The 19,855-nt window shown below is 35.7% G+C and overlaps 1 protein-coding gene and 1 long non-coding RNA gene across 9 annotated transcripts in view; one reads left to right on the top strand and one right to left on the bottom strand.

Moving 5' to 3' along the window:
• The window catches only part of LOC123870723 (homeobox protein cut), a 210,189-nt gene that overhangs the window by 53,059 nt on the left and 137,275 nt on the right, over positions 1-19,855 (top strand). The window contains exon 1 of one of the 8 annotated variants that reach the window (XM_045914107.1): positions 6,661-6,694. The exons of the other annotated variants lie outside the window; for them this stretch is intronic. Coding sequence (XP_045770063.1) covers positions 6,677-6,694 — 18 coding nt within the window. The 5' untranslated portion in view covers positions 6,661-6,676. Of the gene's footprint in view, positions 1-6,660; positions 6,695-19,855 lie in introns of those variants that run through there. 8 annotated transcript variants of the gene reach the window in all.
• On the bottom strand, positions 3,573-8,750 carry LOC123870725. The gene is made up of 3 exons (XR_006797134.1): positions 8,635-8,750; positions 6,938-6,941; positions 3,573-3,601 (listed from the first exon to the last, which is right to left on the bottom strand). It is a non-coding gene; the product is annotated as an uncharacterized LOC123870725 (long non-coding RNA).

The following is a 19,855-nucleotide window of genomic DNA, read 5'->3' as shown; positions in this document are numbered from 1 at the left end:
AAAAACCCCTCATTTCTTAGGTATGAGAGCCCCTCTGAAATTCAGATTTTTATATTTTTTTATGCAATATGCAGCGGAAGACCATCAGTTACATATTAGATAAGTATGTTTTTAAATCTGAAGTTTTAATTACGTTCTGTAATTCAGAAGTTATAAGGCTCTGACAGACGGACGGACGGACGGACAAGTGTAATTTCACTCAAGTAGACTCAATAAGTACCTAAATAAAAGGAAGGAGATTGACTGATCTATCAACGCCAACTCAAACTAGTGGATGGATCATGCCGAAGTTCAGTTTGTAGATAGCTATTATATTATTATGACGTAGGCATCCGCTAAGAAAGAATTTTTGAAAATTCAAGCCCTAAGGGGGTAATGATATAGGGGTTTATTCAAAAAAATTCAAAATTAGAAATATTTTTATTCAATTAGACTTTTACAAGTTCTTTTGAATCGTCAAAAGCATCTACCACTGGTTCGGAATGCCTTTCCTACCGAGAAGAACCAGCAAGGAACTCGGCGGTTGCTCTTTTCAAAGATCATTTGTGAAGTCCACGCGGACGAAGTCGTGGGCATAAGCTAGTGTTACATACAGATAAAGACATAAAAACCAGATAGGAACAAAGATCGTTAGACAAATATTCTTTAAGTATAATTTTAGAAAATAAAATCACTTCGACTTGGTATTTAATGCTCTTTTAACTACCTACCACGATAGAGCTATAAAATACTGTTCTGGGGAAATCTTTGCATTCCTAGCAAGATACCTATATCTACCTATATTTAGCCGAAGAAGTGGATGGCGAAAGCCACCCGTGCGAAACGGACGTACCTACCTACTCAGATAGTTAAATATAAAATACTAGAGGATACCCGCGAATCCGTCCGCGTGGATTTAGATTTCTATTCCGTCCCGTGGGGACTGTTTGATTTTCCAGGATAAAAAGTTGCCTATTCCGATAACAGGGACGCAAGCTACTTCGGTACCAAATTTCATACAAATCGCAAAAGCGGATGGGTTTTTAGGAATCCCGTGGGAACTATTTGATTTTCCGGGATAAAAAGTAGCCTATGTCCGTCCCCGGGATATACCTAAGCTAACCCTGTACCAAATTTCGTCAGAATCGGTTACACTGTTGGGCCGTGAAAAGGTAGCAGACAGACAGACAGACGGACACACTTTCGCATTTATAATATTAGTATGGATATAGGTAGTCAGCGAGTTATAAGAAACATATGAATTTAATAATCAAGTTCGGCCCAATTTTCCCCGATGCTAATAAAATGTGTCATACTAATTGAGTCTTTGTTCTTCCGCGCGTGTTGTTCCCTCCTCAACATTAGGTATATTACGCCCTTTGCGACTCCTTCAGGTCTTCGCAACCACAGAATTTAGAATAGGCATAGAAATGTTAAAGGAGCTTGAAATGTGTTGTAAAAAGTATACACCATATACCTATTTCAACTCATTATCATCATCAACACATCGCTGACTAGTTTTCCACGCTGGCCAAATACGGATTGGTAGACTTCACACACGTTTGAGAATATTAAGGTGAACTCTCAGGCATAATATGCAAGGTTAAAGCAAGTGATCCTACTTCAATTGAAAAAAAATGCATAAAACACAGATAATTCCAAGAATGTAGGGGTTTTTAAAGTGATCCTACTTAATTGCATAAAACGAAGATAACTTCAAAATTTAGGGGTTCGGGATCGAATCCTGAAACCTCCAAATAGGAGACCGACGTTTTAACCACTAGGCTATCACGGCTCTTATCTTTTGTAATAGAATAGGATTAATAGGTAGGTAGGTACAACACAAAACATTCCCATTAGCATTTCATAGACAATCCATAAGACGGATTCAATTACTATTGACTATTGATACCCATTCATCGATCAAAGGGGGACAACTGAAAATCATAAAAAATCTAGCACTTGTTAATCGAATAAAGACTTTAAAGTATAGCCATTAGAATACATTTCCGTCTAAACAAACGGCGACACGTGCAATTTGTATGAAAGGTTAGCGGATATTGCTTATTAATGTAACGAGTGAATCGGACTATTGGCAGTAGAGATGATTTAGCTCACTCCGATATGAGTGTATTAGAATGTCAATCGATGTTTTTCAGATAACGACGCAACAAAGTAATATGTTGTGTATAATAATCTCTGCGGGTGGTGATAACCTAGTGGTTAAGATGTACGACTCTTGTTCGGAAAGTCGGGGGTTCGATCCCCGACTTTGATACAAATTTTGTGGTATACAATAAAATATATTCATTCATTCATTCATTCATGAACTTTAAAATTCGTGAGGAAACCTGCATGCCTGAGAGTTCTCCATAATGTTCTCAATGATGTGTTGAGTGTGCCAATCCAGACTTAACCACCGTGATGATCCCAACCCCCAAATAAGAAGGGGGTTCATGTTCAGTAGTGAGCAGCGATGGGTTGATGATGATGATGATAACATTCTCCATATTAATACTATAAATGCCCAAGTGTGTCTAATTTGCTGGTGCCTCATAGCATGTGATATCCATGGGAGATAATATTGTGACGACTTAAAGAATTTGTTTAAACCTCCCCTTCAAACAGCTGATCGCAGAAATGAACTCGTAAAGCACCTTTGGAAACTCGAAGGATCGTTGAACAAACGTTCAACGATCAAGTAGCAGAGACAACGAAAGAATCTATGGCACTAACTTACTATATGGTAGGTACTAGGTACATACCTCATTTTGTCATGTTATATGATTTGTCAAACACGCTGTATAAGAGCCATTCCAAATAATTGTATGTATAAAGTAATATTATTCCTCGCGTGTAATGGATTTCCGCAAAGTGGCGTCTATTTCTATCAATTATAATTTTTCTTGTGTTCTATTTAAAGCATCCATAAATCCGTTAACTATACGATACTATAATATTTGATTTAACGCATGAATAAAACGGACGTCATTATGTAGTCAATAATTTATATTATGAACTAAAGTAGCGTTTATTATTTAATTTAATGATTTGGTATACGACGCGCATTCAAAATGGTATTTAATGGAAATTAGTTACTCGAAGTCCGAGTGTATTTCTATTGGGGATTATAAAATGTACATTTAGTGTACCTAATAGTGTCATTAAAAATCATCGTCTTGGCATGCTCGTGTGTTAGTACATCTTCATCGATTAAATTACCAACGCGTGCTACATATCAGAAATATAGTGTCTCTATTGCTAGTTTATGTTTTATACGTCTATAAATAATTTATTGTCACGCTAATTTTATAATGGGCAAGTGGCAGGTGTCTGTCTGTAGTTTGCAGATTGTGATGGGTTGATTGCGTGATTATTGTGAACGTTGCGATATCATGTGTCGTCGTCATCGTCAAATGATAGATTTTCACTACTGGGCATAGGTCTCTTGTAGGAGTTTTACACACTACAGTTTTGCACCTGGATTCAGCAGCTCCCTGTGACTCATTTTGATGTCGTCTGAACACCAACAGTCTACCAACGCTTTGCTTTCCGGTACCAGCTAGGTGATTCGCTAACTCAGTGTCTAACACTGAATGATAGCCATCGAGGTTGGTTGGTTCTACATTGCTGCAACACTGGATGCTAACAAAATTTTTTTTCATAGAAAACCTTCAGTGGATTCAAAAATGAGCTCAGTGGCTATCATTCAGTGTTGGACACTGAGTTAGTGAATCACCCTGCTGATTGCCCTTCCAGTACCTTGGGTACCAACGTCTATCCCATCGGCTCTTCGAACTATGTATCTCAATTTCCGCCCATTGCCATTTCAGTTACGCAATCTGTTGGTCTATGTTGGATGTAGAATATTAGGATTGATTTAATCCTGTAGATTATGTTTTATCTTGTTGACCATCGGTGGAAAGTTGATGACAAATTGTCTGATTCCGACTTTTCTGTAATTCAATCAAGTCTAGCCTCTACAATTTCTTTTATTTCTTCTCGTCCCTTTTCTGTATTGAAGGTTGGCCATCATCTCCTCATAATATAATATGTCTTCCACTGTCACTTTCCACCAGATGTAAAGAAAAATTGTAGAGTAAAGCTTGTGCTAGGAATAGGCACCCTTGAATTTCATTCCACTCCATAATAGTTGAGCTATTGGGACTTCAAAATCAGGTCTCCAGTTTGATTTCTCTCTTTCTATAAATCTATAAACGTCACGATCGGCCATTACAGAAGACTTGTGAGTCCGTCGATATAATTAGACCCCACATTTACTTGGGGATTTATTTTACGATTGCCATAAAATACAGAAACTGTAACGCCGATCTCATATAAATGCGTGTCCAGAATCAAAAGGAAATGCTTTTTTATGTTAATACTTTGATACTAATGACATAGATACGTTCCCGACGACATATTAAAGGGAATTTCTATAATAACTTTTCTTATGATATGATATACGAGGATGATGGTACTTACTGTGTGAAAAAGTTGAGCTTCTATATTATTACCTATATTGAAACGTACCTATACCTACCTACTTGGTTATTTTTCTCACCATTATTCCTGAATTAAATCAGGTTAGGTTTTGTCGCGTCAAATTTGTCCTTCATATTTCTAAATTTGCTAAGATCTTGGTAATCTAGTGGGAGGTTATGATGATGTCTGGGCAAAGTCAATGTATGGTGTATAGATTTCAGCCATACCTAGAGATCTCATTCAGAACTTGAATTTCAGGTTGTTCATGTAAGGGATATTTGTATATCAACACTTTCTAAGAACTTCCGCATCAACTGACCGTAAGTAGGTAGCTAATCATACCTATAGCCTTTACATACATGCTTTTTTTGGAGCAACCTTGTTTAGATACCTTCTTTTACAATAGGTATAGGCTTGCACTTGACTAAAATTAAACCAAACAGGAGATGATACAGCCTAAGGTGGAGCGCGCCTGCCCAAAAGGTGCCTATTCGTTCTTCTTTTGAAGGTACCAATATTAGGCATAGCTATAGCAAGAAATATGGAAACAGGTAGGGCATTCCACATTCTAGCAGTTCGTATTAGAAACGAGGAAGCAAATCGCTTCGTACGAGTCCGTGGGCACGTTTTACTGCTATGTGGTTTAGTACCTTAGCAGAGTTTAAGATTTGGAATATCATTTTATATTCAAGAGCAGTTGCCGCGTAGCTCTTGGTAAATAAATCATAACATAAATAAATGTACCTAGTAGATACAAAAAAATCAAACAAGAGTAAGGATTGAGTTGCCACATGTATCATATTTGTGTTTTGGGAAGATATTTCTAGTCGTACACAAATAACACATCGGTTTTAAAACAACATTCGGAATAAGATAACATAATAAAATGCATCGGGACGAGCGACGCTCAGAAAATTGATGGTTTATTTGTTTTTATTATTTTCTTGAGTTACTGCGCTTCCTCGTTAGGGATTAGACGGTGTTGTACGACTAAATTATGATTCCTTTATTTATTGGGTTGACGATAGATTTTTAATATTTTTTACTTAGGTCACTTTGGCAGTCAAAGAAAAGAAAAAAAGACGTTTTGCTACCTACTCAAGCAGTTATGCCAGAGAAGTAGGTAGGTAGGTAACCCATTCCATTGATTTAAGAAACAACTGCTCTTAGTCAAATCTATTGAAAAATTAGCTTTAAAACGAGAGCCAATTTATCTAGATCTGTGCTATTCTAAGATGATTGTAGGCGTTTGATCATCTATAGTAGGTAGGTAGGTAATCTACCTATACCTACCTAGATATATCTACTTATCAGGAAAATCTCTAAATAGGTAGGTAGGTATGGACCTATGCCATAGGCTGCCTAATTTTCATGTCTAATTTTCCTTAACTTTCAAAGAAAAGAAAGCTTTGCTGTTCTGTAAGTAAATACAAAATATCAACCTAATAACAATATCTCAAGGCTTTACAATCTAGACTCATAAAGAACCTTATAGCTGTATGCAATTCAATTTCTTAGACGATACGACACAATAAGAACCTACTCGTAGCCTTCGAAAAATACCGTCTTGTCTATAGATCCATATTTCCCCGAACAAAACGACCTCTACTGAGAGCGACGGGAATAATATTGCTTACTTTTAAGAAAAGAATGCGCAGACATTACAAAGAAAATCCTGTCTTCATCTCGCGACGACAGGGACGCATACATATTGCCACCATACGAGTGAAAAGGACAACGGTATCCCCGATAACACGTCAATACATTCCTTTTTATTCGCTTACGGAAAAATCTACCTTACGTATAGCTACATAGAGTTTTTTTTCGCCTAAAAGCGTTAATGGAAAACCGATACCGCATCAATATATTTTACTGCGCGCCACAGCGTGCAATATACGACCTTACAACGATGATTTAAGATTGGAAATGACGTTTTTGGGTGTTTTTAAGAAGGCGTTCTCTCGATATCTTGTAAGATAGTGAGGGCGTTCGGAACCGATCGAAGGCCCGATACATGAAAATGAACTTTATTTTATGTGTGAAAGAGATTTTCACAAGGCGTGCCTGGGAGGGACACGCCCAGGTTCTACAATTCTTATAATATTATCCGAAGATTTTTTCAACAATAAAACCCTTATTGGCTCATTTTTATCGGAACAGTGAGAAGTCTAATAGTGTTCTTTGTTTTCTCAGGTACGTTCGCAAACCGAAGATGCTGTGTCTTTATAAGGTAATTTGAATATTAAATGGGTTTATCTTATTGTTTGACGTTTTAAGTTTAAACAACCTTCAAGGCAGGTAGGTTTTTACCTCGTAGCTACTTACCTATCTACCAAACGAGCTGAGTTTGATTCCTAAGATAGACTTAAAGTGAACAACCTCATTGCTAAATAATTGACAGTGGTGTTGACATTGACGTGACAGAGCCTTGATTTTTACGTCAACTGTCATCCTCCTGCACCCCTCGCCCTACTTACCTTACGAGCCGTCTTAGTGAAGCACCAGCAGTATTATGTTGGTAGGTACCAAATACCACCAGTATCAAACTCATAGCCTAAGCTGTTTCCTAGTTCCATGTAATTCTAACCTACAGAATATTTACCTAGTGGTGCCAACATTCAAAAATCAAAGCCATTAGTTTAATTTAAAATAAGAACTAGGTACAATAATAATAATTATAAACTTGACGTTCCATTTTATTTCAAATCGCCCTCCGTTAATTCGTATTGAATTTCACCGCAAACAATTCCCCTTAAAACAATAAAACAATAATAATATAAAATGAATAATCAAATAAAAACAATAAGCGATACCGAAATAATCGAATTCGCTTGTGCCGTTCGTTCTAGTTGGGAAGGCTCCTATTCCAATTTTAAAATTTTAACAATCTGGTCAAGTAAGAATCTGTTTATTGACATGGATTCTATTTTAACATAATATAATATACCTATGTATAGGTTAGCAGCTAATTTTGTCCTATAAGAATTTTGTACAAAATTGATTTTCATTTTTCAATCAGTACCTATCTACTTACGGTCAAACCCTGAAACGTTTCTTAGTTCTCACAAACTTTTAAGTAATTAAGAGTGGCTTCAAACTATTACTACATACCTACTACCTACCTTCTTTGATAGCTTACGAGCTACATGGGATAGCAGACCGTAGGTATGTAAGTACCTTGGTAACCTATTTTTTTTCCTGAAATTCATAATTAAAAGTAATTTTTTAATAGATACTAAATAATTAGGTACATTTTAACATTTTACCTTTATTAAAAACCACATATGGAACCCTAAAACGACGACTAAAAGCAAATAAAGTGAAAAGACCGATTAACGATTTAAAAAAAGAACTACATCGTTCATTATGAGTTCGAATTTTAAAACAATACCTAAGCCTTTCATTGGTTCGTTTGAATATGGAACGTGACGGACAGTTTTGGGCAGGCTTTTAACAGTTCATTTTTGACAGTATTTTTGTTTATTTGCGGGTTAAGGGTAGGTACATATTTTTAATATGGATTGGGATTTCATCTACTTAATAATTTAAAAGGGTGTCCATAACCAACGGTCAACCATTTTTAAAAATAAATTAAGTATAAACCGAGTTTGACTTGACACTGGATAATCGCGTCGATCGATTCTTCGATAGGTCCTACCTAATATTCAAGTAGATATCTAAGTAGGTATTAGGTAATTTTTCTGAGATTGTACTGTTAGGTTAAAATAAATAAGAGAGATCGGAGGTTCGATCCCGGCCACCTCACACACCTCTGTGCCTCTATGCCTGAGAGTTCTCCATAATGTTCTCCGCGGAGTGTGAAGTCTGCCAATTGGCACTTTACCAGTGTGGTAGACTATGACCAAACCCTTCTCATTCTGAGAAAGGTGATCAATAGTGTGCGTTGAGTTAATGATGATGTTGAATTTAAAATCGATTTTGTAAAATTTCATATCACTCGCGTGAAATAAGTTTGTAAAATCAACAATTTATCTGATCGTAACAGCGTCGAGAATTTGGTATTGCTAGTTTTCAGAAATTTACCAAGAAAAATTAAATTAAAAGTCTTTCTCGCTCTAGATCTACCATTTTGCCTACGCGACCAGCTAGGTGATTCGCTAACTCAGTGTCTGAAAATGAATGGTAGCCCCTGTGGTTGGTTGGTTCTACATTGCTGCTTCTCTGGGTGATAATAAAATATATTTTCATAGAAAACCTTCAATGGATTAAAAAATGAGCTCGGTGGCTATCTTTCAGTGTTAGAAACTGAGTTAGCGTATCACTCCGAACAGATAAGTTGGTGGCACTGTAAAAGAATATCACAAGGATTAAAGATACTTCGGGTAGATACAAAAAAAGGCAATCAGAGTTCGATCAAGGAACAAATTAGACGGATGGCGGTCGCCTTTGTCTTGGCCTAATGAGTTTTTAAGTCGATTATGGCAATTTTTCATAGAAAACCGCTCGTAGTGATGTATCGGGGGGATCAATCACTGGTGCCCCACAAATTGTTCCGCCGCATGTTCGATTCGAATAAATGACTCTTTTTTTTCAATGACGCCTTGAGGTACCTATTGTTTTTTTGTGTTGGTAAAGCTATCGTTTTGATTACGGTTGGCTAATCTGTGTATGGCGTGACCTAGATTCAATGTTTTGTTACGAAGTGATTAGGTACGTATTGCATTGGTACCTAAATAAATCAGGCCATGTATGACAGATGACTGTTATAATACAATAGGTAAACAATCTAATGGATGGGCATAGCAGATAGAACTGCATGTGTTTCAGTATCTTTCATAAATAAAAGTCAACCCTGGTAACGACGTTCGTTATAGGTGTCAAAAAGTGCCTAAGTAAACCCTGCGCCAATATCTAAGTAGGTACTTAGTCTGTGTAGCTTGTATGGTTTACCTACCAACGTAAGTACCTACCTACCTAAGTGTGTGTCACAAAGAAGCCCATGAAATTGTCTTCACTTTTTATATTTAAATACAATTTGTATGAGCTTGTCTGAGGTTTTATTAGGTATATTTTGGATAGGTACAAGTTTGGTGGTTTTGATAGTAATATTTTTAGTTCTAGATACTAGTTTTTAGCAACTTTTTGACTCCTACCTGCTTAGGTAATACAAGCGTTCAGGTGCATTTAAAAGAAACATCGCGAAAAAAATGTTATACCTACCCAAATTATAGGTAGGTACCTACCTTAGGTACCAAACTAAAGTTCAAAATTGAACTAAGTAGTTTACATAACTGCCTCTTTTAATTTATGGGTTCGTTTGATTTATGTGTATCAATGCAAAGATAAAATTATATGTATTCATAATTCTTCAAAAAAAAACAATAACATCAATTACATCACTGGCAACAATAACTGGCAGATTGCGTTGTAGACTTTGACAGCTCATGCGCTGTTAAAAAAAAAACAAAAGTAAGCATTGTAAAGACTCGCGCGCATTTGTCCTACATTATCGGCACCACATTCACAATCGTTGACAGCAGGAAACGGCAAAAACACGGGGAACACGAATCATAAACAATATTTATAATTCTTAAAAAAACGCGTTCCAAATTTGAATACGACGCGATTAAAGGTGTGCTCTTGCATAAAGGGAAAAAACCGAATCCGTCACAATGCCTTCGATAATTCAAATTGGTATAAAAAAAGTTTGTCGCCGTCACCATTCAAATTAAATGACGAGATAATTAGGGTTCTGCGATGCAAGGGCTCAATTTGTGCTTTGAAAGTTTGAAAGTAACTTTATGTTCTTACCACACTTTTACTATTTTGTTGGAAAGTTTATTTAAAACAATTCATTAAATACTACTGCCATACAATAAAAACGATATAAGTAGGTATTATACCTACCTAACGATACATTATTTTTTACATATCGATTTTTTTTTCGAAAAAATTGAAAAAATCCATATCACTCGGGATGATGTAAGGATTCTGACGATACCTCATATTACATGAAAATCTGTTCAAGCATTTAGAAGTTATGGTGGAATGAAGAAACTTACATAGGTACATACATACACGAACCCTGAAAACATTATACTTTTTTGGGCAATCTTGAAAAAATATGATTGTGATTTTAGTTCAGTTCAGAAATGCATAACTATATAGAAGAGTAGATACATTATACAAAGAAATTAAAGGTTACTCTACGAGTAAAAAAAGAAAACGTTACAAAACAAATAAATGTTGAGAGAGTTCGTTTATCCTAATTGATTTTATCCAAAAGCGATTCACGCTTGTCACATTCAGAATACGCGTCGCGCTGTATTTGAATAAGTGTTACATTAATATTCTTTTGTGATAATTTCGAATTCAGAACGCCCACGCTGCTATTGTCTCTACGAGTTATTGGCTCATTAGGAACATGTAGTTCTGTCTCGATTTGAATTTTTGATTTTCGAATCGAACGCAATTGATTTCTTGCACAGCGAAAGATAAGGAGTTTCAAATTGTATGCAATATTTTATTTATTAATACAGAGCACTATTAAAAGAGTGTATAAAGGATGGGGAATCAAATATGCAACTATACAGATTTGTTTCATGACAATAAATAAATTCAATTATTATTTTTACTATTAGGTATAATTATTAATATAATATACACTAAGAAACTAAGCTGGTTCACAGTAGTTTAGAATTTTGATTTTCAAATTCGATTCGCTCTCGCGTACTGGTAGAGTGAAAGAAATGGAGTGAAAATCGACACCTCCCACGTAAGTTGTTGTAAGCCACAAAATTGCCATTTTGCGTTTTTTACATAACAATGTCTATTTTTATGTATTTTATATGTTCAATTAAAAAAAAACCTAAAAATGTTGTTTTTTAAAGTACTTATGAGGCGTATAATGTTGTATGTTTCAAACGAGGACGACGTAAAATATCATATTGACCTTTACAACGTTTTATGTGGGGTGAAGTCGCACGTTTGCGCCTCGTATGTAACAGATACAACAGATTACGCCGGACTTCAGATGAAATGTTTGTAACTCAAGACACTGATATGTCACGGTTGTGTTTACATTTTTTTATTTCATTATCGTATTTTAGTAATTTAATAATGATGCCAAGCTAAACTATTGTATAGATTACATACAACAATTTACGTCGTTGAGGACACCCAAAAACAGTATTGTATGATGACATACAATCGTTTAGGTTGCAGAATTATAATAAATTTTGTGTTAAGTGATACATACAACATTTTACTTCGGCATTTATTTCTCAAAATTTTGTTGTATGATTACATGCTATATTTTACGTTGCTATGACATTGTTTTTTTTCTTACATACGACATTGTATACAATAAAACTATGTTAAAATTTAGTTTGATGGCGACGTAAACTCATGATAGTCAATAAAATAACTAATCGGCTCATCATACCACTAGGTTACCATATAATTAACAAAAAAATCACTACTACAATATATAATTTCAGAGCCTACCTTTCCAATAAATAGGTTGGTAGAACCTGCCAGGTGGTGGAGTCCAATTTCTCCATTAAATCCAAATTAAAATCGTCCAAAAATAACAAATATTTTTTATGATTTTAAAGCTCATGGCCAGAAAAAGGCCAGAAATGATACTGTAGCCTTCAGCAGATGCACCTTCCTACTGGCAGATCTCTATTGTACAAACACGTGACTTATGGATCTTTAATTTCGTTTTAAAGATACCATAGAGCGGAAGAGGAACTCAAAAGTATTCACGAAAGATCTGTCTGCTAAACAGGGCATGCTGATACGACAAAAAACTGACAACACCTCATTTCAGCTAAATTTGAGCTCTTGAAATAAGTGGAGAAGTTCTATGGACAGTTATACACAATACAATACAAAGACTTGTTGAAGATTTGGCTAAAGATCCCAGAGCTAAATTGACGGGACACTATACCCAAGATATCCCAGATGCCAGTTTATACGAGATAAGTATGGCTCTCAAACAACTCAAGGATAAAAATTCGCTCGGTGATATCAGAATCACAGTAGAATTCCTGAAAGCGGGTGGCAAACCAGTACTTAAGGTCTTTCAGCGATTTTCCAATCTTTTTCCAAGGGATTTTCAATCCCATCATGGCGATAATGCCGTAATAAATAATAAGTAATGGTTTATTTGTTGCAATGTGGGCACAAAAGGTTAGTGAATCTTATATTCAAATTAATCTAGTTCATTGCATAACGAAATTACAATGTTACAAACATTACTCAAGAAGAGTCATAGACTCATTTCGCTGTTAAGCCATGTCTATAAGCTGTTGTTATCGTAAGTCATTATGAATCGTCACAATAATAAGTTCGATGACTTTCAGCATCCCTAACAAGCTTGATTCTGAAAAAGCTTAAGCACTATAGGTCACATTCATAAGCTGCAACATGTTATGCATAATATAACTGAAGGCTATTATAATAATCTGCCACTTTGCTAAGCGTTTGTAAACTATGAGAAAGTTTTTGATTTGGTGGAAACTGGGGCTGTATTAAGGTCGCTATTGAGATGCGAAACAACTGCCTGTTCATACAAATGCTGAAATAGAATCCTGTACGAAAACACCATGTCAGTCGACATATAGGACCAGACTAGGCCAGTCCAATTGCAGTGACAGAGTGCACATTGAGACGTAATTCTCTGAAACTCTTTACCACTGCTTTGGAAGACGTCCTTATGTTTAAGCTTGGATTGGAATGAACTTGATATTAACATCAAAAGAAATTCACCTTCGATTTGTCGATGACATAGTCACTATCGCAGAAACTCTGGGAAACCTCATTAGGTTTCCCAGTTTCTACATTTACAGCTCAATGGCCTTTGCAAAGTTTCACAACAGATGGGCCTGAAAATGAACATGAGTAAGACGAAAATTGTGTCTAATTCTTATGTCTCGGCCCACCCAGTAATCGTTGAGGGCTCTGCACTCGAAATTATAGAAAAGTGTGAGCCTGGAACAGGTACCTGGACCAGGTAGGTAAGTGCAATTTCAAGAAACAGGTCAGCCAACGAATCCGACTCGGCGGCAGTGTACGGAAACTAAATTAGTCTTCGAACAGTGCGTTTTACCAGTGATGACATATTATGGATCCGAGATAATATGGTCACATATTATAATGGAATTCATAAGAAAGTTCAGAGTCACTAAGCGGGCAATTAGAGAGCTATATTTGAAGTTTCTCTACGTGATCGAATCTGGAATGTGGATATCGGTAGGAAAATCAGAGTAACCGGCATAAATGGGTTGCGAAGCTGAAGTGTAAATGGCCGGGGCACATAATTCGAAGGACCCATAGACGTTGAGGTCCCAAGGTGCTGGAACCTCGCACTGTAAGGCGCAGCGTTGATAGACTCCCACTAGGTGCACAGACGACATCAAACGAGTCACAAGGAGCCACTGGATTCAGGTGGTGCAAGACCGTGGCATATAGAAGTCCCTACAAGAGACCTATGTCCAGTAGTGGACATCCATTGGTTGAAAATGATGAATCGGACTACACATACTACATTTTTTTTAAATTTTAAACGACGTACACTGTTGTATTTAACACATACGATGACACTCAACCCGTTTTTTCCAGCGTAATTTGTTGTAAGTATCTTATACAACATTTTACAAAGATGAAACACGCCGTAAAATGTTGTATGAACAAAATCTCAGAAATGTGAAGTATTTCTATGAATTATCTTTCAGAATATGTTAAAGTACTGTAAACTATAACTAAATACCGAATTTCACAAAAATATATTGAAAAATGGAGCTTTAATTTCAATTTATATCTTTAAAACGCTCTACTGAAAAGTTGTAGTTTTGGGGATACAACAACTTACGTGGGAGGTGTCGAAATGATCTATATGCTTTGGGCCGATGCCAGATGTTCGTTCGTGGAGGTCACTCGGTCATTCAACGGAGTCCAATATACACGCATTGAGCTTGCATTATTAATAAGATTATGAAATGTCTTTTGTTTTCTTTTTCTTTTCAGATCTCTAAGTACTGTTGCACACTGAGCCACACTTTCTTGATATCATCACACTATCACACTAATATTATAAAGGCGAAAGTTTGTGAGTATGTATGTGCGTATGTTTGTTACTCCTTCAAGCAAAAACTACTTGACGGATTTGATTAAAAATTTAGAATGGAGATAGACAATATCCTGGATTAGCACATAGCCTACTTTTTATCCCGGAAAATCGAGGAGTTCCCACGGGATTTAAAAAAAACCTAAATCCACGTGGACGAAGTCGCGGGCATCAGCTAGTTATTAATATTACCAAAAAACAATCTTTAAAAATGTTTTGTACAATATGTCTCTATGATATTCAAAGATCATTATAATCGATCGAGCAAGGACCGGGGAGGTCTGACGGAAGGATCAGGCGCATTAGCATACGCGCATCTGCCCCACGTGGGCGACATTGTTCAAATATATCACTTCTTTTTGTACCTACCCTACCAGAGATACAAGATAGCGCGTAACGCGGAAGTAACCATTGATTTCTAGAAACTCTTTTATGCAGAAGAAATAAAAAGTTATGATTGATAGGTAATACTAAATAATGCCCGTGACTTCGTCCGCATGGATATAGGTTTTTAATCCTGCGCGAACTCTTTGAATTTCCGGGATAAAATAATTAGCCTATTGATACTAGGTAATTATTATTAGATAGATATGAAATCTTTCAAACGGCTTTGACGAGCTGAGCCCGGACTTCTTCCGCGTTTAGGTTTTAAAAATCCCATTGGGATTTCTCAAATTCTTATCGTAATGGAGGTCTACATTTATTAAGGCATTGAGAGAATTTCAAGTTCCTTGAATGATTTTTACCCAGTGTGTAAACTGAGGTAAGTATGTACGTGACATTATGTCGGACAGTCATTGCATAGCTTTTCCTCTTTAAATATTATAATAACTCACTAAAACAGCATTTTTGGTGTCTACACCCTATACAACACCTATTCACACGCCTACAAATACAATATCTTTTTCATATCTCTAAAGGAGGAAATCAAAAATAAAATTGCATTGGTCATTGCAATCACAGCGTAAGTTCTGCGTTAGATATGTGTTCATATCTGTATAATTGACCACGATGGTCAAATATTCAACTAAGTAGGTATTTATATATAATTAGTCTTTGATTAGTTTGAACTTTTTAGTACGTCACGTTGGTGTCTTAAATCAAAAAAGGTGGTTGGTAAGATACATAGAGTAAATACACTACAGAGGTTGTCATTTGCAAGTCTGTTTTCTTAACTGCTAAACAATGTATTCTTACGTCATTGCGTATATTATGTGTATGAATTTTCTATCGTTTTCTATTTCGGCTCAACAGATTCCGCTGTGAGAACCGCGTTAATTTCGCCCGTTAATTTATTTTTAAATCGTTCTTAAGTTATTTTGATGATAGAGATGAACGATCACATGATATTTGTTGTCTATGGCGTTATTTTTTTCCTAGTCTGTTCTTAGTTTAATTAATTTATTATTTATTGTAGGTATCTGATCTTTAATGATCTTCTCTCTATAAAGTAGTAGCTGTAACTAACTACTTACCACCTTATAATGTCGACACCGTTCGTGATGTGTCTGTATGGTAAACGTAATAACATCAAACGGCCTATTATTAGTCATTATCGTAAATTTCCGTTCAATATAATAGCGACATTGTAGCTCGTCACAAAATTTTATCAATAGCAACATTGCGATATTTCGTTCGAAATTAGAATCAGTACCGTATCCGTTTCCGTTCGATATTTGAACTGCGTGCCCGAATTAAGAACGCCCAACAAAATAGATAAGCGGGAATGGAATAATGAATTAAAACAATTTATTGGATTTCATAAACGCCTACGTTCGAAATTTGAGCAAGAATTTGGAACTTGTAATCTAAAAACATAAGATTTGAAATGAGAATTCGTTCAATCTAGAAATAGGATTTATCGAAATATTGTTGAACACCTGAACCGTACCTAGCGGTTATTTTTTCGTTCGGAAACGAGATAGCAAGGGAAGAGGCAATAACCATTAAAAGCTTGCGGAGGGCCGTTCAGAAAGTTTTCTTTTCAATAACGCGTCTAATATTCAAATTAGAGCTACTAAGGCGTGGAATTCGTGGCGATATATCATCGAGGCTAATCAGATTTTTCCTTGCACCGTACATTTTGAAAATTACGTAGAGATTAAATAGGGTAAATAATATTAAAGAGGTTGGATTTAGGCAGGTGCGCAATATCCAATTCTACATTAATTTTATATTAATATTAATAATTATGAAGCTACATTTAATTCCTAGCAGTCCGCTGACTGCATTTTTTCTTGAAAATTATGAAACCATGTTTCTGTTATCAATTATTATTACTAAGCGCAGAAATCTTTTACGTACTTACCAATTAATTAATTATCTTTAAACCACCTTTAAACAAATTAAAAATCTCTATCTCTAAGAAGTGTACAAAAATATTAAAAAAAAAACAATCGCCCATAAATCCTAGACTCACAACAAAAAAATAAAAATATCAAATTCGAATTTAGAATGATTCGTTTGAATTTAGAACCATCGTCAATCGGCAATTCAAAATTCAGGAACACAATATCGCGAAGCAATTCCGCGGTGGGTAATCCCGCGTTACTTGGCAAACTCTCAATACTCCGGAGCGCCATAAAAAATAATTTAAATTGCTCTTACACTGTCGCTATCGCAAGAACATTTGCATACTAAAATAATGCAAAAATCTATGCGCGGAACGCACCCGCCCCGTTTCCTTTGTCACCCGGCAAAATGCGTTCGTTTTTTAAACCCGTTGGCTGCCAGCGCGGTGCGGAATAATCGTTTTGGTTAATAAAGTCGCTTCGTTATCGTTTGTAGTTTTGTTGTACTATCATTGTTTTTTCATGATTTAGTTTGCAACATTAGTTAAAATTTTGTACTCTTGTACTGAAATAAAATGCTTATTGTTTCCTATTTGATTATCATCCTCATCTAGATTAATGAACTTAATAAAAATTGCGTAGGTATGCATAGTTTTGGTGAAATTTGGCGAATGATAAAATGCCAATATATTATCATTTATTCTGACTTGAACATTTTAAACAAAAAATATCATATCTCTATCATTGATCTCTAGAAACTTCTATAAACTGATAACTGGCTGCCAAGTTTTGAAGCATGAATGCTTGTAGGCGTCGTTTCAAAAGGTGGGTAAACACCACGCTAGTAGATATCTATATACCTAGTCTGTGCTACTAAGCACATGCGTGTACAAGTGCACAAAGTCATCATTTTTTAAAATACGAAGAATGAGCTTTGTCTATCTGAAGATTGGTAATAATATTCGTGTCTTTGATCTCTAGTATGAAGTAATACAATTAAAGAAACTTATGTACTAGTGCAGAAACATTTTAATTTCGCCTATTCGAAATTGGTCCTTTGGTAGGCACCTGAAAATTTTAAAAGATTGGAAGAAAAAAAGGCAATAATAGTCAGTATTTACGATTGAAATTATTTTATCGGCGCTGTCAGTCATAACGCAACAATGGAACTACGCGCCAGCATTAGACGCGTGGGGCAAAGAAATTTTATGTGTTATTTTTTTCTTGTTTTGAAATATGCGCGCCGTTAGGTTATTTATTGCCTCCATAGAGGTTATATTTCGGGAAGTAATGAGGTTTCGTTCGGAAAGGGCAATTTAAATGTGCGTAGATTGAGTCGTTAGGGCGCTCATCGGTTACACGGCACTTTAGGAGTTTTCCTCATTCCTGAACGTTGCGTCGATCATGCGATTTAAAATGTGGCAACGTTTAGCATTCTGAAATATTTCTTAATTTTTGTAAAGGGCTTGATGGAAATTTTGAATTTTGTCTAAACTAACATCATCATCATCAACTCGTCACCGGTCACTACTGAATATAAGTCTTCTCTGAATAAAAAGGATTTGGCCATAGTACACCACCCTGATACAACATTATTGAGAACTCCCAGGCACGCATTCCTCACGATATTTTCCTTCACCTTAAAATCTACGTCTTAGTGATATTAAATTACGTATAATACGTACAAAACAACGAAAAGTTAGAGGAACGTGCCCGGGATCGAACCCCTGACTTCCCGAACAGGAGGCGGACGTCTTAACCACGAAGCTATATCACGGCTAAAGTAAAATAATAATGATGATCAATTAATGCGATTCATTGATGTTTGCCTATGACTTCAGCTTTTACCATAGCTTTACTCATAAGTCTTATTAGAATACAATGCACTGATTTGTCCAGTAGGTACCTAGTTAGATATTTAATCCCAAAACTCAATTAGGAACTCGTATTCAAACACGTTATTTCACATAAAGTCATTACAAAGTTACATTCATGGATACGGTAGATAAAACATTGAATAAAAATCCACCAAACTCTACCACAGATCATAAGCCGATAACGAATAACGTTGTAAAAAATAACGTTAACCGTTATTTATTTTTATTAATTTAACAATTAAACGTTGCCAAGTGTACCGTGACCAGTTCAACGTACGCTTTCGATACCACAGGGTCGAAATTTCAAATTTCGAATTCACGATGCCAAGACTGAACACAGTTGAATGTTAGGGTTCTGCATTAATGAAACTTTTTTTTTGAAAACAGTAATTTAATTTGTTGTGAGCGTAAGATGCCTGACACGTGTTAACCTAATAGGGATATTAAAGCAAATTAAAACAATCAAATAATTCATCATTAGAAATCCATAAGTACCTACTTAGGTACTAATACATAATATTATAAATGCGGAAGTGTGTCTGTCTGATTGCTTGCTTCATTCACGGCTTATTCTTTTAATCTACTTATTTATTTTGACGAAATTTGGTAAATATAGAGATACCTAGTTACATCCCGGGGCAGGACACAGACCTATTTTGATCCCGAAAAATTTTTACGGGATTTTTAGAAATCTAAATTCAAGCGTACGAAATCGCGGACGCGCCTCGTCTAGTTACCCTTACCTACATCCTCGTACCCTAGCGTCATAGCGCCAATTAATTTTTAAATAGACATAACCAAAATTCTAATCAGGGGTCTTTTAATTTCTAAAAGAGCAGTCCTTCAATATTTTCACTCACGATAAAAAGTAACTTAATGCGAGAATAAAATTAAACCAAAGTATATAGGCATACAGTAAGGTCCTTACTACTAATCCCAATCCATCAGCCTGTATGCGTCCATTGCTGAACATAGGCCTTTCCAATTTATCCATAGTATGTATTTGTATAGGTTTAATTTTGTGAGGATACGTAACAAGCGGGTTTGCTATAATACGCGTGCGGTATTCTAATCATAATTTCGAACGCGTTAATTTAAATCTACATCGGCTCTAATTCCAAATTCAAAAT

The sequence above is a fragment of the Maniola jurtina genome, chromosome 13 (assembly GCF_905333055.1).
Source record: "Maniola jurtina chromosome 13, ilManJurt1.1, whole genome shotgun sequence".
Taxonomy (NCBI): domain Eukaryota; kingdom Metazoa; phylum Arthropoda; class Insecta; order Lepidoptera; family Nymphalidae; genus Maniola; species Maniola jurtina.
Note: the sequence above shows the minus strand (reverse complement) of the source record. Positions and strands in the feature narration are given on the sequence as shown.